This window comes from Diabrotica virgifera, chromosome 10 (genome assembly GCF_917563875.1).
Source record: "Diabrotica virgifera virgifera chromosome 10, PGI_DIABVI_V3a".
In the NCBI taxonomy this organism is placed as follows: Eukaryota; Metazoa; Arthropoda; class Insecta; order Coleoptera; family Chrysomelidae; genus Diabrotica; species Diabrotica virgifera.
Genome location: NC_065452.1, coordinates 149271840 through 149295344, shown reverse-complemented (window position 1 = coordinate 149295344; position 23505 = coordinate 149271840). Strand labels below are relative to the sequence as shown.

Here is a 23505-nt window from a genome sequence, read left to right as displayed (position 1 = left end):
AGTCTCTTTATCCTCAAACTTTTTTCCTGACGTTTTCCCAAGTATTTCAATAGCAGTCTCTCTAATACTACTGGCCATTTTTCTCCAAATTGTATTAGGGCTTCCTTTCATGTTCCAACCATTTTTTTCTATTCTTCTCCTGAATAGACCTTCTTTCTCATCTTTTAGCAGCCACCACTTGATTTTTTGTGGTCCTCTCCGATATTTTTGTTTAGTTTCGCTTTTTACTTCGATGTTCAGAACAAGCAGCTTATGTTGTTGACTTACTGTCTCACTAACTATTACCTTGCAGTCCTTGCATTCACGTATGTCTTCTTTCCTTATCATGAAGTAGTCTATTTGGGATTAATGTTGTCCACTTTTGTAGGTAATAAGTTGAGTTTCTCTCTTTTTAAAGAATGTGTTAACAATCGCCACATCCAATGCTGTTGCTAATTCAAGCATGTCATCTCCAGCTTCATTTCTAGTTCCAAAGCCTAATCCCCCATGTATTGCTTCGTATCCTGCCTTGGCTTGACCCACATGTGCATTGAAATCACCTCCTATTATAACTTTCTCCTCTGACGGAATATCACTCAGGACGTCTCCTAATTGGTCATAGACAGCTCTTCTTTCATTCTCACCCAGACCTGTTTGAGGAGCATACACACACAACATTCAATACCTCTTTATCAATTACAAATTTCACTGACATCATTCTATCACTCGTTCTTACAACTTCTACTACGTTATCTTTCATTTCACTATCAGCAATTATACAAACTCCATTTCTCTACTCCCTACATACCACAATGTGTATCCTTCACCTAGTTCTTTCGCCCTTTGACCTTTCCACCTAGTTTCTTGAATACAAGCAATTTGAACTCTTCTTCGTTTGAGCGCATTCACTAACGCCAGACTCTTACCTGTAAGACTACCAAGATTTTACCATTTTAAAAATTTAGATTAAATAATAGTATTAATTAAAATTAAGTCGAATTTTAATTTTTTTATTTCGAACCCTCGCAATTCGCATAATTTCAGAATTCAAATTCAAAATTTTACCAGATAAATATTTTTGCCGAAAATTCAAAATATACCACTAAATTTAGTTTTTCATCCTCTTTTTAAACGCAAAATCCATTAAAAAAATTAATGCATAGTGTGTTTTTTTTGGGTCGGAATATTTTTCCAATATTTTTTAATCCGAACCTGAATTTTTTTCAATTGTAAATTAATTAATTGATTGTCCACCTTAAAGAATATTTGCGTGCCAAATATAAAATAAATATACAGTGTGGTTAAAACGTTATGAACCAAATAAGAAAATGACAAAATAGATAAAACACCCGCAGTATCGTTGTTATTAATTAAGTAAGACCCATTAAGTATGGTATTTTTGAGACCGACTAAGTGTCCACTTTCTACAGTTAACGTATGTTACTTTCCCAATGAAACACCCTGTATATAAAGGTTTCTAAAATTTGGTGCTTCCGATAATAACTGGAGTACCCTTTAAAAAATTTGTCGGACAATATTACCAGTTAATTGTAAATATTTTTATCAAACAATCCTGCAAAAATCATGTGAGGGTATGATTTTATGACTATGATGCGTGGGCGCACTATGGAGTCATAAATGATGATTTTTTTGTAGGATTTTTTGATAAAAATACTTACAATTTACTTGTAATATTTTCCGACAAATTTTTAAGGGTGCGTCCAATTGTCGGACGCACTAAAGTTTAGAAACCTCTATATTGACGAAACGCCCCCTCCCGAAAATTTTTCGAAACAGAAAAGTTGTCGGATTTGACATGAATAACTGAATAAGAAAAGTCTCATGAGGCAGGTAATATATTTTTTTAATGGTGGGCCCAAGGACTATAATTTGGTCAAAATAAAACAACCGTTACAATTCAGTGGGGTATATTACGAACAGTGATAATTTACTTCTTCTGGAAGAATCACATTAACAATTTTTTTATGTATTTACACAAACAAAAAACATTTATAGTGACTAAAAAATGCAGTTAGACTATCCTATTTATTTGTAAAAAAAGCAATTTTATATACATAAAGATTATTTAATTTAAAATACACAACATATGTGATGTAGTTTATACAGGGTGAGTGAGGCAAAATGTTTTTTAAACAAATTATTACAAACTTTTGTTTAGTTTAATCTAACTTCGTTTTAATACATAACTTAATTTTTCTTTATTAATATCTTAAATAAAATATTCGTACTTTAAGTTGGTACCTCTTAGTTTCAGGCAACTATACAATGGCTAATACAATAATATTGCACTTTACATTAGCAAAATCCGGCTGAGTGCGTTGCTAATAAGGAAAAGCATTCAAGTAGCCTTTTTAGGCCATTATATCGACCAACAGGCATTAATATTGATGGAGAAAGATTGATGCACCTTAGATTCGTAGATGGCATCGTTCTGATCACGAATAACATCGGCGAGGCCAAGTATAGGCTTGAAGAAATGACATAAGCTGGATCTGCAGTAGGTCTCCGAATAAACGTAAGCAAAACTCAAATAATGACAAAATTAGTGCTTGCACAAAACATCAGAATAGATTAATAGATGATGCCGACATAACAGAAACACATGTGTATAAATACCTTGGATATGAGATACAAATTGGAAAGAATAGCTAAACGCACAAGATACAGCGCGGAATAGGTTTAGGCTGGGCTGGATTTGGTAAGCTACTGGAAATATGTAAAAATGATATGCACATATGTTTGAAGAGAAAAGTGTATGCGCAGTGCGTATTGTATCAGTGGTAATTGCACGAGAGCTCTAAAATTATCGATTTGTGTCCCGAGTGACACTTTGACAGTTTTGATTTCACGACCCGAAGGGGAGTGAAATTATGCCAAAGTGTCACGAGGGCAATGTCACGGAATGTTCATTTTCGCGTAATAACGAAGAACATCTGACGTAATGCTTGACGACGGGATATTATAAAAAATTATCGCTTATTTCTAAAAATATTACCATCGAGTTCGAACAATTGATAACAATAGTAATAGGTCTGGATCCCGCATATGAAAAAAAAGTTGATTAATAGCAAGCTGAAAATTTGTTAATAGCGTAAGGGTGTCTAGTCGGACAAATTTTGATATATGGGAACACTGGAAAAGGGGAAGTTTTAATTGTGGAACAGGTTAAAAATTTGGAACGGTCATACCACGAAAACGTCACATGTATTTTGTCCAACAGAACTTCCAATTGATTTGTTACCCTTTCATTAAACTCTCATGCAAAAATCAGACTGCTATTTATCACCTGTCATAATTCCTGTCATTTGGCATATTCTACGTGTTCCACTCATTACAATGCCCGTTTGGTGATAAATAGCAGCCTGATTTTTGCATAAGAGTTTAATGAAAGGATAACAAATCAATTGGAAGTTCTGTCGGACAAAATACATGTGACGTTTTTATGGTCTGACCGTTCCAAATTTTTAACCTGTTCCACAATTAAAACTTTTCCTGTTCCAGTGTTCCCATATATCAAAGTTTGTCCGACTAGACACCCTTAAGCTATTAACAAATTTTCAGCTTGCTATTAATCAGCTTTTTTTTTCATACACGGGATCCAGACCTATAAGATAATTTGTTACAAACTACAATATAAAAATTTTTATTGATTTATAAATAAAGTAAACAAGAATTAATTTCGTGCTTGCACAAAACATCAGAATAGATGATGCCGACATAACTGAAACACATGTGTATAAATACCTTGGATATGAGATACAAATTGGAAAGAATAAGAAAATGCACAAGATACAGCGCGGAATAGGTTTGGGCTGGACTGCGTTTGGTAAGCTACTCTTCTTCTTCTTCTTATGCCACTCCTATCGGAGATTGGAAATCATCAAGGCTACCCTGACCTTGTTTACAGCTGACCTAAAAAGTTCATTAGTGGTGCAGCCAAACCACTCTCTCAAATTCCGCAACCATGGCATTCTTCTACGGCCTGGATTCCGTTTTCCTTCTATTTTTCCTTGCATTATATTTTGAAGTAATGCGTATTTATGACCTCCCATTAGGTGACCCAAATACTCGAGTTTTCTTCGTTTTATCGTTAACAAAATTTCTGGGTCTCTTCCTATCCTTCGTATTACTTCGAGATTTGTGATTCTTTCAACCCAACTCATCTTCAGCATTCGACGGTAGCACCACATCTCGAAACTTTCAATATTTTTATGTTGTTCTGTTTGAGAGTCCAGGCCTCTACACTCTACACCGTATAATAGCGTGTTAAATACGTAGCCTCTTAGCATTCTAAATCGTAGAGGGATGCTTATATCTGAAGAATTTTCTCATCTTTATGAAGGTGGCCCTGACAATTTCGATACGTCTTTTTATTTCATTGTTTTGGTCTCCAGTTTCGTTTATTAAAGTTCCCAAGTATTTGTAACTTAATACTTTTTCAATTTGAATGCCGTTTATACTAATAAGTGCTGGTTGTGTCATGATTTTACTGAAGACCATATACTTGGTTTTTTTGATATCAATGTTTATGCCATAATTGTTGCAAGCAATATTTATGTTTGTAAGTAATCGTTGTAATTCTTCTACTGTTCTTGCAACTAGTAGTGTCGTCCGCGTATCGAATATTATTTACAACCTCTCCATTGATTACGATTCCTTCATTTGCTTGCAAAAGGGCTTCCTGACAGATGCTTTCACTATATACATTAAATAGCAATGGTGACAAAATGCATCCCTGTCTTACTCCTCTACGTATTTCTATTGCTTTTGGTATCTCATTTTCTATTTTGATGTTAGCTTTCTGATTCCAATATAAGTTGAGAATTATTCGCAGATCTTTATTATCTGTCTTTTCTTTCAAGAATGTCTCTTAGCCTATCGTGGCGTACTCTGTCAAAATCGATAAAACATGCATGTACTTCTTGATTAACGTTTAGGCACCTTTGTGTAAGAACATTCAAACCGAAGAGAGCTTCTCGAGTACCTAGTACTTTTCTGAACCCCATCTGTGTATTACTAATATCTGACTCCAACTTTTGATAAACTCGGTTGTGGATGATTTTTAGAAATATCTTTAGTAGATGGCTCATTAAAGATATTGTTCGATGTTCTGAACATTCTTTTGCATTGGATTTCTTTGGGAGTGTAACGAATGTAGACAGCAGCCACTCTTGAGGTATAATACCAGTATTGTATACTGTGTTAAATAAGTGCAATATTATACCTATTGATTCATCATTCAAGAGCTTTAGTAATTCAGTAGGAAACTCATCGGGTCCATTTGCATTTCCAGTTTTGGAATTTCTAAGTGCCATTTCTACTTCACATTTTAGGATTTCAGGTCCCGTTTCACCATTTACCTGGACAATGTTATTTCTGTTGTCCTCAAACAATTCTCTTATGTATTCACTAAATCTATTAATTTTTTCTATTAAGTCTATAATAATATTTCCGTCTTTGACCTTAAGCAAACTTATTTGATGTCTTCTTTGGGTTCCTGTAAGTTCTTTTACTTTTTTATGTGTATTGAATGTGTCATACTTTCTTTCATAGTTTTCCATTTCTACACATTGTTCTTTAATCCATGATTCTTTGGCCTTCCTTATTATTCCTTTATGTTCTTATCAACCTCTCTGTATTTTTCTGAATTATTCTTCAATTTGCGTCTTTCATCCATTAGTTCTAGTATGTCTGGTGTCATCCACACCTTATGTTTCTTTGTAGATTTGGTTAGGTGTTTATTTCCCGTAGTTCTTATTATAGTGCTTATATACTTCAGTTTTTCATCTACGTTGTCTGTTCTGCGGATTTGGTTTTCTGCTACACTGAGGCTGGTGTTGATTTCTTCTCGCACTGTTTGTCGTCGGTGTTCATATTCGCTTTCATATTGTAGTTTGTAACAAATTATCTTATTGCCGGTGATAACATACGGAGCAGATACGGTGATAACATGGAATGGCAAACGCAAGCGAACAAACGAAGTCGACCACCAACGCGCTGGAGTGACGATGAAAAGAGAACTGCCGGGAACTGAATGATGGTAGCTCAAGACAGGGACATGGAGAAACTTAGAGGAGGCCTATGTTATTAGTTATTAAGTATGTAAGGTATTCTCCTACGGTGTTGAGTTTGGAGGAGATGGTGCAATAATAGGTTTGTTCCAACTCGATACAAAACCGTCTTAAACGGTTACGAGTATGCGCAGTAACGAAAAATGTGTTACTGCGCATAATCATTCGTTATTGCGCATGGGCGTAACGATTCAAGAACGGTTTTTTATCGAGTTGGAACAAACCTAATTAGACTTGTCGGCGTCAGAGAAATATAGTTGCAGCTACAGGAAGGGCAGTGTCAAGAAGAACAGTTAATCAAAGATTACTTAGAATGGGACTGAGAGCTTACTGGAATGGCCACTAGAATTTTGTCTGCTTCAGTGATTAATCTAGGTTTTGTTTGGGTGGCTCTGTATAGACTTGGCTGTTGAACGTCATACAGTGAGACAACCAAGTATTATGGTATGAGGTGAACATGGGAAGTGTCATGGTTGGAAAGCAGATTACTTCTAATTCTTAGTAACGGCACTCTCACAGCTCGACGATATATTGGTGAAGTATTGCAACCGGTGTTACATCCTTACCTACAAACAATTCACATGCCATCTTTTAACAGGTTAACGCAAGACCTCATATGGCCCGTGAAACCATGGGGTTCATACAAGAATCTGGTATACAGGGTGAGTCATGAGAAACTCTACATACTCCTACCTCGTATAGAGGCTCCTATGGGGAATAACAAATGACCATTAAAAAGTGTCTGCTCCCATTGTTTAATAATATACAGGGTGAGTTTCGCATTTTGACAGAAATTTATATTCGTCATAATTTTTGAACGGTCAGATGATCGATGTGTCTCTTATTTTAGTCAATCGTTACACTATTGCCACCACTCAACTGATTTAGTCAAACTAGAAAAAAATCAGGTCCGGTTTTAAAAATTAGTTCGTTTGGGTCTTAGAAAAAACGTCACCCTGTATACGCTTTTTGAAAACTCTAATATGAATTTTACAAATTAGACAAATAGGCAATTACAATGGCATATTTATTTTTTCCCCACACGATTACTCAATTTTTTTGAAAAAAATCAAATTTGACTATGAATAATTATTAAAAGTTTGGTAAAGTGAACCATAGATTTAAAAAAATAACTTTTATGACAAAAATTAATTTTTTTTTTGAATAAATATTTAATTTATGTTACCACCCAATCAACTGATTTATTCAAACTAGAAAAAAAATCAGGCCCGGCTTTAAAAAATTAGTTCGTTTGGGTCTTAGAAAAAATTTCACCCTGTATACGCTTTTTGAAAACTCTAATATGAATTTTACAAATTAGACTAATAGGCAATTAAAATTGCTTATTTATTTTTCCCACACGATTGCTTAATTTTTTATTAAAAAATCAAATTTATCAAAATCGGAATTTTAACCTAAAAATGAAAAAAAAAAAATGAAATCAACTCGCTACAACCCTGTTCCATTTTAAAATTTTTTTTCTGAAATTTTTACAGCACATATCTCTTACCATTGTGAAGACTATGAAAATTGTTGTAGACTTTCAGTTTTCTTCTCGTAAAAGTTATGAATTTTTAAAAATAAAAGGTGCAGATTCGTGAATTGCAAAGTTAAATCGCAAAAATTAAGTGAAAAAATTTAAAATTTATCTATTTGATCACGTCTATGTTAAACTATAGAGTCCAAAGAGAAGTGTATGGGGAGTTTTAGATCTAGACGTGTTATAGAAAAAAAAATGGTGAAACTTTTAATTTTAAGAAAAACGTTCATTTTTTTTATTTTTATGGTAAAATTGCGATTTTGACAAATTTCATTATTAATAAAAAATTAAGTAATCGTGTGGGGAAAAAAAGAAATATGCCATTTTAATTGCCTATTTGTCTAATTTGTAAAATTTATATTAGAGTTTTCAAAAAGCGTATACAGGGTGAAATTTTTTCTAAGACCAAAACGAACTAATTTTTTAAGGCCGGACCTGATTTTTTTCTAGTTTGACTAAATCAGTTGATTAGGTGGTAATAGTGTAACGATTGACCAAAATAAGAGACACATCGATCTGACCGTTCATAAATAATGACGACTACCGTCAAGGTAGTAAAGTTTCTGTCAAAATGCGAAACTCGCCCTGTATATTATTAAACAATGGGAGCAGATACTTTTTAATGGTCATTTGTTATTCCCCATAGGGGCCTCTATACGAGGTAGGAGTATGTACAGTTCCTCATGACTCACCCTGTATAGACGTTGGACTGGCCATCATGATCAGCTGATTTGTCAGCAATCGAACATGTGTGGAATATGAAAGGTCGAAACCTAAGTCGATTGCCAGGTCCTCCAGCAAACTTAGAAGACCTGTGGTATGCCATAAGAAGAATCTGGATAATGTTTAAAAAAATATTTTTCCACCTACCTCTACCGAAAGTATACTTTTCCGGACCTGATTGTAGGGAGCAAAGTTGTACTTTTCCTCCCTAGGGAGGAAAAGTAAAAGTGACGTCATGGTATTTCATTCATGAAATATAACTTATTGACGCCCTGTACAATACCTATTTTCTATTACGTAAGTATCTATACATTTTAACGTTTATTTAAAAACACTGTATTTTGCAGAATGGTAAAAAAACAGTAAATTGTTATTCTGATTTAACAATGTTTACATTAATAATTTGACTTATATTTGACAGTTGACAGTTATATTGTACCTACTTGTTAGTTTTAGTTCTAATAAATTTTGTTGGTTAGTTACATAAATAAATTAAGTAAAAATGAAAAAATGACTTGTTATTTGAGGAAGGTGGAAAAACCATATGTATAACATGGGAGTAAAGTGCCTTTTCCTCCCTTGAATGATTACTGCCCTCCGCTACGCGTCGGGCAGTAAACTTCATTCTCGGGAGAAAAAGTAGCACTTTCCTCCCTTGTTATACAAATAGCTATTTCTTTCTCTAGCTAGATGTTGCATTTTTTTGGCCATCCGTATATAATTTTATATCTGGGACAGTTGTAGACGAAATACCAGAAAGAATGAATTATCTTATACGAAATCTACACTCCGTGATATGATTCTGAAAAGATTATTATTACTTTTACTATTTTTAGGATTATTAATATCGCTTTATTTATTTTGTGTTTTGAGAACGATTTCAAAAGCTAAAATCAAAAAGTGAAATATATTGTCAATTATTAACATTGCGGTTTATTCGCATGAAATATAGTAGAATTTATTCAAATTATTTTATTTTACACTCCTGAAACATTCTTCCTACTCACCCTGTACTATCAACAGTATGTTTCACATTTTACGATTTTAAATCATTAGTAATTTATTTAAAATGAAATAAATTACAAAAAATCACAATAAATCTGCATTTAATTGATAAATCACACAAAAAGCGTCGAATTTCTTAGAAAATTTCCAATTAAATATATAAAAAATTAGTTTAAAAAAGCATAGATAATTCCTAGTTATCACATATAAAATAAGACAAGGTATAACAGACCTATAAAGTTTGAATATTTAATATTGTTCTTACATCCAAAAAATTTAACAAAAATTCAATGAAAATAACAAAGGATGTAGGTACTTTTTGTTTAATCATGTTACGGATAAAACGTTAAATAAAGGGGCAGTCCGTAAATTGTCTGTCTAGCATAGTATAACTACACACTCTTTGATCGATCAACATTCATCAAATATATCTGAAAAACCGTATCACAAGAAACAGTGTACTGTACTAAAGTTACCTCTACTTCTCGAGCCGTGCTGTTGTACACTTGGCAACGCTGGAGGTAGACATGTTTAACAGTTTATTGTGTAAGTCTTTTTATCATATGACGAGAGCAAGCTCAGCCGCCATGTTGAAATAGTCCCAACTCAATAGTTCGTACTATTTTGATCAACAACGGCTGAGAACGCAATATTATCTTCACAATTGAATCAATCATTAGAAAAAATCGTCCATGGTGCTTCACTTATTTATAATTCCGTTGAAGCCTATAATCGTACGCAATGAAAAAGGTGGCTCAAATGACATGGACGTCCACAAAAAGGAAAAAAGTGAGCTGATTGAAAGGTTAGTAATGATTACTTGTTTATTATACTATAATTTTGTATTCTAATAATTAAAGTCAATCGATTTTCATGACTCCCGAAATATATTAATGAACACAAATATTATTGTAGTGTATAATCAGTTCCGAAAAGGAAGCAAATAAAATGGGGCTCATAATCAATGAAAACAAAACTTAATATATGTATATCAGCCGCAATAACTGAAACACAGATAGAATCGGACAGAATATAACAATCGATTATATCAGAAAAGGACCCCGCACAAAACTTATGGAAAATAGGTCCCAGTGGATTTCGTTCATACTTTGGGAAAATACTCTTTGAAGCATCCTGATAAAAAGTTCTCATGGGCACAACTCAATCGTATGAAGGATTTTCAAGATATAGAGGCCCAAACTCGGAAAAGAATAAGATTTACGGGGTATTCCAATTCCGTGAGTTACTGGTTATTTGGCAACATATAGAAGTTTGGATCAAGGAAAACTACTAGAAGTCTAGGATTTTTTCCTGGCTATCCAATGGCGACCTTTACTTTGACCTTGACCTTCAACGGACGTCATCTTCTAGAGCTTCGAGGGTTTTCGGCATTAAATTGATATAAACAGATTACTTATGGGTTTTTGAGATCGCAAAACACGAATGTGCCATCAGAATTGACCTCCGGATGACGTGGTGGCCAGGGCCACTGCAAGGGACGTCATCTTCTAGAGTTTCGATGGTTTTCGGCATTTAATTGATGCAAATGGATTACTGGAGGGTTTTTTGAGGTCGCTAAACACGAATATGCCACCAGAACCGAATCCCGGAGCACCTGGTTTCCAAGGTCAATGAAAGGGGCTCCTGGAGTTTCGAGGGTCTTTGGTACTACATTAATGCAAACGGATTACTCATAGGTTTTTGGAGTTGCTGAACACGAATACCCCATCAGAACAGACATCGGAGTACCTGGTGCCAAAGGCACGTCATGCTTTGGAGATTCGAGAGCTTTCGGTACTAAATTAATGTAAACTGATTACTCACAGGCTTTTGGGGCTGCTGAACGTGAATTCCATATCATATCCGATCCACAGAGCACCTTGTGCCGTCGAAGGCAGGTCTTCTTCTGGAGTTTCGACAGGTTTTGGCATTAAATTGATGCAGATGGGTATTACTCATTAGTTTTTGGGGCTGCTAAATACAAATATGCCATAAGAACAGATACCGGGGTACCTGGTGCCTAAGGCATGTCATCTTCTGGGGTTTCGAGAGTTTTCGGTACTAAATTGATGCAAGCGAATTACTCTTGTGTTTTTGGGGTTGCTGAACACGAATATCACTTAGATAAAAGACTTTGGAGTATCTAGTGACCACGATGAATAACATTATCGAAATAGAATATAGTAAATTGATCTTAAAATAAATGAAGGAAAAACATTGTCAGATATAAACTGAGTTTATATTTATAAATAATTAAAACAATTGAATAGCACAACATTTGTTTTAAAAAAAATCTACAAATAGCAAGAAAAAAGTTTTCACCAATTTCTACGCTTTCTTTGAACAGAAACTCAGAAAACCTCCGAGTACCTACTCGGTGTGTACCAATCCGTTTGCATCAATTTAGTACCGAAAACTCTCGAAACTCCAGAAGATGACGTGCCTTAGGCGATAGGTGCTCCTGTGTCTGTACTAATCACGTATTCGTGTTCAGCAACTCCAAAAACCTATAATTAATCCATTTGTATTAATGTAGTACCAATGACCCTCGAAACTCCAGGAGCTGCTTTCATTGACCTTGGAAATCAGGTGCTCTGGGAGTCGGTTCTGGTGGCATATTCGTGTATAGCGACCTCAAAAAACCCTCCAGTAATTCATTTGCATCAATTAAATGCCGAAAACCACCGAAACTCTAGAAGATGACGTCCCTTGCAGAGGCCCTGGCCACCACGTCATCGAGAGGGCAATTCTGATGGAATATGCGTGTTTAGCGATCCCAAAAACCCATGAGTAATCTGTTTATATCAATTGAATGCCGAAAACCCTCGAAACTCTAGAAGATGACGTCCGTTGAAGGTCAAGGTCAAAGTAAAGGTCGCCATTGGATAGCCAGGAAAAAATCCTAACTATTCTTTTCCTTGATCCAAACTTCTACATGTTGCCAAATAACCAATAACTCACGGAATTGGAATACCCCGTAAATCTTATAATTTTCCGATTTTGGGCCTCTATATCTTGAAAATCCTTCATACGATTGAGTTGTGCCCATGAACACTTTTTATCAGGATGCTTTAAATAGTATTTTCCCAAAGTATGAACGAAATCCACTGGGACCTATTTTCCATAAAGTTTGTGCGGGGTCCTTTAAGTATCTTGGAACAACAATAACTGAAGACAATAGCGAATCACAAGAAATAAACAATAGGATAGAAGCCCGCGACAGATGTCTTTGCGGCCTTCAAAATCTTATATAATCGAAACAACTAACAAGAAATACAAAGATACAATTTGATGGATCAGCAGGACAATATAGGATAAGAACTAACAGAGCTCGAAGAACTATATCGAGACGCAAACATAATAAAAGAAAGTCCAGAAGACTCTAATGGTCACGAAACCTCAGAAGACATTTTGACAAAAGAATACTAAGGCCGGTATGTGAAGAAGATCACGTAGACGACTTCGACTCTGGTGGTGAGATAATCAGCCGTGTTATGGATGACCGAAGTTATCGTTACCGTAAAGTTATCCTGTAGTTATGTTATAATCCTCGAATTGGTGTGATGTATCATATTTAACTTAACTACTTGTGTTAATTCTTGACAGTTCTTGAGTTATCTGGTATATCAACTGTCACTTTATAACGCGACGTTAAACCTCAAGTTATGAAACTCTGTAGTTATGTAAGGATATGTAAGGTTAGTTCATCTTTTGAATTGTTTTTAGATATAAATCAAGTGAATATTCAACGAATAACTCTGCTTTATGTTGTCCTATGATTTTGTGCGGCATGTTATTAATTTAATATGAAAAATATAAAGCAGTACAAAATTAAAAATATAAAAAAAAATAGACTTCAAATAACAATTACACGCCTGTAGGTAATAATACGATTAATATAATAATTAACAATAAAAAGTAAAGCTAATAATTTAAGAATATGTAGAAGGGTAATACAATTTTAAAAATCATAGAAAAATCAACTCGAGATAATTCAATATAATTGTTGAAATTTATAAACATATACAGTGTTACCAGAGAAATTTTTGTAAATGCACTGGAATGACTGAAATAGTGACTCAAAATGTACTAAACCAACACATTTTGTACAAAAACTTAAAAAAACGTCGTTTAATGTTATTTGAAGCAAATTTCTTATATCACAAAATTGGAGGTTTTTACTTTAAGATACTTTAGTATCAAAAGTTTGGTTGTTAATTGTATCAAACTAGTACAATTGTATCAACTCGGCAACGCTGCTTTTATGGGTAACTTCACATCCTGTCAAGCTTGTGGCATGTTCGGATCCTTTTCCGATCGATCTCTCGCGCTCTCTTCAACTTGTACTATTTCTACATAAGGTTCTCTTTGTTACTTCAAACTTTGTTAGTAAAATGTTATTTCTCTTTTTTTAACGCTGAAGAAATAACTATCTCATAACGATGAAAGATCCATCACACCGAATTTACGTAAATAGTTATGGGCACGTTATCCCTGAAAGTTAATTTCGGTCATCTATCACACGACTAAATACAACAGGATACTTTAAAGTTATGGGCGTAGGGAATTGGGTGAAGATTGCTCAAGAGAAGGATTTTTGTTCCAAAATATACTTCAAATTACCAAAGGCAGTTGAAAAAATAAGACCTATGTCTACATTTGCCATACCAAAGTATCCTGCCAGGATGTAAACGGTTAAGAGCTATTCCAAAAGTGTGAAATATTTTATTGAAAATGCAATTTTATTTTATATCTTTACGCTGAAAGGAGTTTTGCTCCTGGCAGTGGCTCTATATCAGTGAGGTCATCCTGTAAAGTGGGCGCTTATGACAGAAAAAAGATAATGTGTGCGCAAATTACTTAAAGAATGATAAATAAATAATATAAACTTATCGTTCTCTATATATATGTAAACACACTTACCACATACATATAGATATACATTACGTCATAAAAGCAGTACGACCGTCAATTCCAATATAAAAAAGGAGCACTCGTGAGTGTAGGGTCTTTCGGTCAAGTAGGTGGAGAAAAAGACAAAGAATTCGGCTACTTTATCTGTTTATTGAAGACGTTTCGTTTACTGCTCAGTAAACATCATCAGTTGATCTACAAAATGAGTGTTATAAGAAACAACATCCAAAAGAGAAGTAAAAAACACTAGTGTTACCTTAAAAAAAGACATGTAGCAAGAGATAAGATGTACAAGTAAAAAATATCTTATCCAATGAACCATCAAAGTAATGTAAAAGTATATAAAAAGTGTATATTTGAGAGTGTAGTTAACAATTAAAAAACTTTAGTACAGCTAAAGGCAAGACCATGTGGTAACAGTCACATATAAAAAACAAGTGAAAAAAAACTAGCTTGTTTTTAATGTCAGAAAAAAAAAAGAGTAAACCAGATTCACACTTCCAAGATTAATAATATTTAAGCATATTATTAATCTTGGAAATATGCTTAAATATTATTAATCTTGGTTTACTCTTGGTTTTTTCTGACATTAAAAACAAGCTAGTTTTTCTTCCACTTGTTTTTTATATGTGACTGTTTGTCACATGGTCTTGCCTTTAGCTGTACTAAAGTTTTTTAATTGTTAACTATAAACTCAAATGTTTTATATACTTTTACATTACTTTGATGGTTCATTGGATAAGATATTTTTTTACTTGTACATCTTATCTCTTGCTACATGTCTTTTTTAAGGTAACACTAGTGTTTTTTACTTCTTTTTTGGATGTTGTTTCTTATAACACTCATTTTGTAGATGAACTAATGATGTTTACTGAGCAGTAAACGAAACGTCTTAAACAGATAAAGTAGCCGAATATGTTGTCTTTTTTCTCCACCTACTTGACCGAAAGACCCTACACTCACGAGTGCTCCATTTTGATATACATTACATATATTTATAATGGCCCACTGCAGATCTGCCTACCTTAAACCGATATTGCAACGTTGCCAATTCTACACGGCTTTGGAAGTAAATTTGAAGGTACGTAGAGAGGTGGAACAGCTGTTAAACAATTACTGTCAAAATTGTTATGTTGAAATAGCTCAAAAGAAGAGGTGACGATAATATTAGATTTATGTATATTAACTCACATATTATCGATACACTATACAGTAAATTCTTCTGACCCTCATCTGAATCAAAGTATTAGATTATCTATATGCCGTACGTTGTTGATTCTGGACCCTTTTTGTAGGTACGACACGTTCATCTATACTTTCCAGTGCTTAACTGAAAATTCTTTAAAATGTTCGTTACAGGGTTCATCCTTATCAAAATTATTCTATTATTTACCATTTATCACACGTTATTTAAACACATATGAAATATTTTTCAATATTGTTATAGCTACCTCACATCAATTCAATCTATAATACTAAACGTTTTCATACACTTAGGCCCAGTCTTTTCACCTCCGAATAACTAGTTATCGGGAAGTTTATTTGATAGATTTACATGTAATCTGCTGGATAAACTTCCCAATAACTAGTTATTCGGAAGTGAAAGACCGGGCCTTATACACATACAAAGATAAAACTTCTTTTGATAAAAAACATAACAGAGAAGAAAAACTTACAAGGAAGTATAAAACTTTAAAAATTAACAGATTAACAAAAATTTCAAAACGTTTTCGGCCATATCAGGTGTCAATCAGAAGACAGTCTTATCAGTTGGGTGGTAACTCGCCCTTTTCGAGTAAGGACTCATTATCTTCCCTTTTAGATCCATAATCATTAACATTGTCAGTATATTTTACTTATACCGACTTGTAAGCGGCTTTTGGCCAATGTTCAAGTATCATTGATCATGGTCCCATAAAAAGTAATATTCCAATTACACAAGAAGTTTTCTACTTCCTTGTAAGTTTTTCTAAACTATGATATACAGCCATCCACTGGGAATGTTCCCTATATAAGATAAAATAGAAGCTTACATATGCTTTGTCCGCCTGTGGAAATCAATATGACAGTAATGGCGCATTTACACGACGATCTGTTCGTCTATCTGATGATCTTGCATCGAGGCACGCAACTGAGTACGCCTCCAAACAGGCATGCGCAAAGCATTGCGATGACATTTAAAATTAAAAAAAAAATGGAGAATTCACTTAACAGGTAAGTGCCAGAAGCTTTTTGGACAACAAAACTCAAATTTTTTACTTGTGTCTATCCAATTGGGTGTACAACGATGATTTATTAATTAAATTAGTAAGATATCATCATTCTCTTTGCCTTATCCCTATGCGGGGTCGGCTTCCCTAATTGCATTTCTCCACACAATTCTATCTTGGGTCATATCAATGTTAATCCGCTTTACCAACATTATCTTATCGTCTCCCCCAGGTCTTCTTTGGTCTTCCTCTCCTACTCCTTCCAGGAATCTGCACTTCAGCTATTCTTCGTATTGAGTGATTAACGTCTCGACGTTGAACATGACCAAACCATCTTAACCTATGCTCTCTCATTTTGGCATCAATTGGTGCCACACCAGACTTCCCCTAATATACTCATTTCTAATTTTATCCTTCTTTGTCACTCCACTCATCCATCTAAGCATTCTCATTTCCGCCACATGCATTCGTTGTTCCTCTTTCTTCTTCACTGCCCAACATTCAGTTCCGTACATCATAGCCGGTCTTATGGCTGTTTTATAGAATTTTCCCTTCAGCTTCATTGGAATTTTTCTGTCACACAACACACCACTGGCTTCTTTCCACTTCATCCATCCAGCCCTAATTCTACTGCATGCATCCCCATCTATTTCTCCATTACTCTGTAATACCGATACCAGGTACTTAAAACTATTGCTTTTTACAATCAGTTCACCATCCAAAGATACCATTTTATTTGTAGTAACTCCATCTTTAAATGAACATTCCAAATACTCTGTTTTTGTCCTACTAAGTTTTTCCTTACCTTTTTCTAAACTAAGTTTTAAACGCTGATTAAAAATACAAAAATTGTAAAGGATGTATGTCACTTGCCTCTTGATGCATGCAACAACGTACTAAAAGAGATATCGTGTAAACGCGCTGTAAGAGAAACACAATAAAGTTTTAACCTTGTTATAATTACAATTACAATCAGCATAGTTTGTTTTCAAAAAAGGTGATACGTACAAAGGAGTTTATAGTAGTAGCTTATAGAAGAAAGGTCAAAAGCTATCAACACTTAATGCTCAGTCTGCTTGTAAGAGCCGATAAATCCAGAAGACAAATAAAATTATAAGAAACACGAACAAATGTTTTTATCCTTGTCGAACTTTCATCCTTACAAAACAAAACAAGAATGGTTCTCAATAAATGAAGCATATTTGGTCACAGCCAATGTTATGCTAAAGCTATTATGCAGCGAACATAAATAAGGAATAAAAGTTTATTAGAAAATACTACCCCAAACAACATCATCTCGTTTTTAAAAACACTTTTCAAAAAATAATATACAGGATACTGCTTTGTATGCTATCAAATTGACAATCGGTAACTTTATCCCAAATAAAAATAAATCTGAAGCCGGATAGTGAAGACCAAACATTTTCAAATGAAGAATGATGGCACTAATCGTCTCCCTGAAATTTTTTGTTGATTTGTATGTTGTGCAGAAGAATTCTTCTGATTGCAGAAGAATTTCGAACAGGCCACGGAACAAACGCCCATCTGCAGTGCCTTAAAACTCTAGTCAGAAAAGCCTATCGAATAGAATATATCACTTGTTCTTATTTCTGTTGACTTTCACAAAGAATTTGATACAGTGGAAACAGTCGCTACCTTGAAAGCACTTGAAATATACACGAAAATGCGACAACTGTAAACCTTCATTGCAACTGAGAAGATAAAAATTGTCACCGGGGGTGCATGGAGATACTTTGTCATCAAAAGTATTTATACTGTGACTATTTAATAACTATTTATTTAAAGCAGTCATTGAGGACGCATTTACACGATTAGAGTCGGACTCAAAGTGTATTCACCGATGGAAAGATACTAAATCATCTAGGATATGACGATGACACTGTTCTTATAACAGACGACTTATGAGAAGCTAGAGTTATGATACAACAAGTACAGCAAGTAACACAGAGAGTCGGCTTAAAGATAAACCATAGAAAAACAAAAATGATGACCAATCTCGTCCCCAATGAGCTAATAGGAATAGAGTTTGAACAGACACTGCAAGACAACCCAAATTCAAACCAGTCTCTTAAATTAGTTAGTCATTACGACTCATATTAGAATAGATATTGTAGCTTTTGTATAAAGTTTTAGTTAGTTCAATAGTTTTCTGCAGCAGAAAACCTTTTAATTGTAATCACCATACTGCGTGAAAATTGAAAACTGTTGTCTTGTTTTTTTTTCCGCATAACTAAAATTAACTATATATGCTAGTTTCCTGTATATTAAATAATATTTGCTATCATTTATAGAGCGTTTAAAGGATAAAACTTATCTGCAAGCATTAACTTATTAAAAAGAAATACTAAAAAGACCCCTGTAAATATACATAAACATGGATGTATACTTACAAATTTAATAAATAAATTAATAAAAAGAATTTTAAATTATACATATATATAATATAGAATATGAACCTTCCTGCCCATTTCATTTTTGCTTACAAAAACTTTACCAGGCGTTAAACTTTTCGTCTGTTTTTAGTGCCATCTCGGTTTTGCGAAAATGCTAAACCATAACCTCAAAATGACGATTTTATCAGGTGCCACACCAAAAAATACGTTATTTTCATATAAAAAAGCTTTTACAAAATAGAAAAACAATAACCTTTTGACCAAATAACGTAGTCTATGGTGTTTTGACTCACTTCATTCGAATGCACAATTAGAAGCAAGTGTCATTTAATTTCTAACCTCAAAAAATATTAAAAAATTAAAATTTTCTGGTAGATGGAAAACCATAAAATCAAAATGACCACTTTATCAGGTGTCCCACCAAAAAATACGTTATTTTCATGAAAAAACCTTTTAAAAAAATAGAAAAACAATATCCTTTTGGCCAAATAACGTACTCTATATGGTTTTGACTCACTTGATCCGAATGCAGCATTAGAAGCATCATTAAATTTCTAACCCCAAAAAAGGTTAAAAAATAATATATAAAGGTTTAAATAACTAATTAAAATTTCATAATATATCAAGGTTTTATGGATGGCAGGCGGCATTAATAATTAGTTTCAGACGAATATTGGACAGGTGGTACATATATGTTTGTATGTATGTTGTTACCAATTTACTACACGTTTTAGTCACCTAAAACCAAGTGTTACACTATATACTAACCACTTATTTTAAATTATCTTTTTTGTCCGACTTTTGCTGAGAAAATTCACTAGAACCTGACTTTTTATACTTCTCTGTTTTTAGCTTCGTTTCCTCATTTGTTGCCTTTTTCGTTTCACTTTCAGATTTCTTATTTTCTACTTTACTCTGTATTTCCTCAGTTGCACTAGTTTTTTTCGGTTCGTTTCCGGCTCTACTTGGAACTTCCTCAGACTTATCTGCCTTCTTACCTTGTCCTTTTTCTTCTAATTTGCTAGGTTTAAGTAGAGTCTCTTCCACCTTCGCTTTCTTATCTTTATCTTTTTCGACTTTTTGAACTTCCTCTGATTTAGATTTCTTTTCCTTTTCAAATTTACTTGCTTCTTCTAACCTTTTCTTATCCTTTTCAAATTTCTTACTTATATCACACTTTACGGCGCTTTCTTTTTTCTGCATATGTTCTGCATCTTTTTTCACCATTTCATTTACTTTGTGGCCAACATTACTAGTAAGATTCTTATCTGAATTGGAGGAATCCCGTTTACTGACCTTTTCTGTCTTGTCTTGGGTTGGGTTATCCAGTTTCACTATATCTTCGCTACCTTTCGCGGGTTTTTTAAATTTCACTTCTTGGCTATTTGTTGGAGAATCTTTCTCTTCAGCTATCCGTGGAAGTAACTCACCAACACCTGATAAATTTAGCGATAAACGGTTCTCTGAGGAGGTACTCGAATTTAAGCCTGAAATATAAAAACGAGTTAAAAAAATTTCTAAAGTAAACTTATTCTGTTTGACTACTTGACTAGTAAGAGTAAACTTCTGTTTAACTGATAAAATTAAAGATTCTGTTATAAAGAAACAGAAAGAAACTCTACAAAAGAAAGAATAAAGCCGAAAACCTTGGATAACTCAAGAAATACTGGAAATCATGGAACAAAGAAGAATATAGAAACACAAAGCTAGATAAATACAGAGAAAAACATAAATTATTAAAAAACAAAATAAGAGAGGCCAAGGAAAAGTTGATGATGGATACATGCAAAACTTACAAAAATACAAAATGAAATACTTAAGATTAGGAGTCTGGATTATGGAAGATCTAAATCCGAAATCAGAAATTCGAGCAAGAATAGAGCAATCAAGAGCACCCTTTTTAAAGATGAGGAAATTTCTGAGTAACCAAAGACTCAATCTCATCATTCTCTTTGCCTTATCCCTATGCGGGGTCGGCTTCCCTAATTGCATTTCTCCACACAATTCTATCTTGGGTCATATCAATGTTAATCCCCTTTACCAACATGTCCTGCCTTATCGTCTCCCCCCAGGTCCTTTTTGGTCTTCCTCTCCTACTCCTTCCAGGAATCTGCACTTCAGCTATTCTTCGTATTGGGTGATTAACGTCTCGACGTTGAATATGACCAAACCATCTTAACTTATGCTCTCTCATTTTGGCATCAATTGGTGCCACATCTAGACTTCCCCTAATATACTCATTACTAATTTTATCTTTCTTTGTCACCCCACTCATCCATCTAAGCATTCTCATTTCCGCCACATGCATTCGTTGTTCCTCTTTCTTTTTCACTGCCCAACATTCAGTTCCGTACATCATAGCCGGTCTTATGGCTGTTTTATAGAATTTTCCCTTCAGCTTCATTGGAATTTTTCTGTCACACAACACACCACTCGCTTCTTTCCACTTCATCCATCCAGCCCTAATTCTACTGCATGCATCTCCATCTATTTCTCCATTACTCTGTAATACCGATCCTAGGTACTTAAAACTATTGCTATTCACAATCATTTCACCATCCAAAGACACAATTTTATTTGCAGTAACTCCATCATTAAATGAACATTCCAAATACTCTGTTTTTGTCCTACTAAGTTTTAAAACTTTTTCCTCCAGAGCTTGTCTCCACTGTTCCAGTTTTTGTTCTAAGTCTCTTTCACTATTTCCTATTAACACTACATCATCAGCATACATTAGGCACCATGGAATGTTACCCTGTAGTTTCGCTCTTATCTGGTTCAAAACTAATGAGAATAAATAAGGACTAAGCACCGAGCCTTGGTGCAATCCTACTTTCACATGAAATTTATCAGTCTCTCCCACACCTGTGCTAACATTAGTCGTTACTCCCTCATACATATCTCTCACAATCTTTACATATTCGCCAGGGACTCCTTTCTTATTGAGTGCCCACCACAGAATCTCTCGAGGATATCTATAATATGCTTTCTCAAGATCAATGAATACCATATGAGCGTTGGTCTCTTTATTCCTGTATTTTTCCATCAGTTGCCTTACAATGAAAATTGCATCTGTTGTTGATCTGCCCTGCATAAAGCCAAATTGATTATCGGATTTTTCGGTTTCTTCACGTATCCGTCTATCAATTACTTTCTCCCATATTTTCATGGTGTGGCTAAGTAGTTTTATAGCCCTGTAATTTGTACATTGTTGTATGTCTCCCTTGTTTTTGTAGACAGGTACTAATATACTGCTTCTCCATTCGTCTGGCATTTGTCCAACTTCCATAATTCTATTAAATAGACCTGCTAGCCAACTTATTCCTGTCTCTCCCAATGCTCTCCACACTTCCCCAGGAATATCATCTGGTCCGACTGCTTTTCCTTTCTTTATTTTTTGAAGCGCTTGAGCCACTTCCTCGTTTGTTATTCTGGTAACCATTGCTGTTACTGTCTCCGTTAACTCCACAGGCTGTCTGTCAAATTCTTCATTTAATAAACTGTCAAAATACTTTCTCCATCTCTTTTTGACATCCTTTTCGTGAATTAGTATTTTATTATTTTCATCTCGGATACATCTAATCTGATTAAAATCTCTTGCTTTCTTTGCTCTCTGCTTGGCTATTTTATATATCTTCGTTTCGCCTTCCCTGGTATCAAGTTGATCGTATAGGTTTGAATACGCTACTGCTACTTTCGCTTCCTTTTTGGCGACCATATCAATCAATAACCAAAGACTCAATCTGCAAATCCGATATCGTATGGTAAAATGTTATATCTACTCTATTCTTCTTTGGTGTGTGTTTGATTATTTCTTGGAATGTTTGTGTTGACTTAATGAGAAAGTTACGAGAATTTTGAACTTTTGACCACCAATAAAAAGAGAGAAAGACAGTATATTTGGGGCACATACTTTTTAGCAATGATAAGTACGAGTTGTTCAGTTATTGCAGCTGATTATGAAGGATAGAATCGAAGGAAAAATGAATCCTGGTAGACGACAAATATCCTGGATGAAAAACATTCGGGGAAACATAGACAACCCTTTATACAGGGTGTCCCCGAAAATAGTGCGTTCCTTTAAGGTGTGGATGTAATCTACAATTTAGAACAAAAAGTCTTATAACATTTTTTCCTAAAGTTAACCGTTTCCAAAAAAAATACATTGTTTCCCATATGAGTAAATTTTTATTTTCATAAATTTATATGACCTGGCAACATGGCGTAGAAGACCTGTGACTGTAAAATTTAATCTAATGGAACCCCTTGTTTATTTACTATTTGAGTTGTGATTTTTAGGGTTGTTGACATCCCTAGATGTAGGTACCTACCTACAAAATAATTATTTCTTGCTTTAATAATGTGGCATTTTTGCTATTAATATCCGAATGAATTAAGGTTTTGGATTAAGGCTCGAAATTTTACATAAATTATAACTTTTACTTAAGTACATAACTATGGTTCCATTCCTAAAATGTAATTAATGCTCTTAGGAAAAATGATTTGTATCTAATGTTTTTCTGAAATCTATTGAAATATGAAATAATTTTACGAATTGATAAAATGTCAATCATTCACAATAAGAAACGCTTTATCTTTTAACTAAACTAGTATTATGTATTTATTGT

The 23505-nt window shown here is 34.1% G+C and overlaps 1 protein-coding gene across 3 annotated transcripts in view; it reads right to left on the bottom strand.

The window, feature by feature from the left end:
* Positions 1 to 1890: 1890 nt before the first annotated feature.
* Positions 1891 to 23505, bottom strand: part of LOC114331299 (microtubule-associated serine/threonine-protein kinase 3) — an 82672-nt gene continuing 61057 nt past the window's right edge. For all 3 annotated transcript variants that reach the window (XM_028280823.2, XM_028280824.2, XM_028280825.2), the window contains one exon: positions 1891 to 20364. In XM_028280823.2, coding sequence (XP_028136624.1) covers positions 19649 to 20364 — 716 coding nt within the window. In that variant the 3' untranslated portion in view covers positions 1891 to 19648. The remainder of the gene's footprint in view (positions 20365 to 23505) is intronic.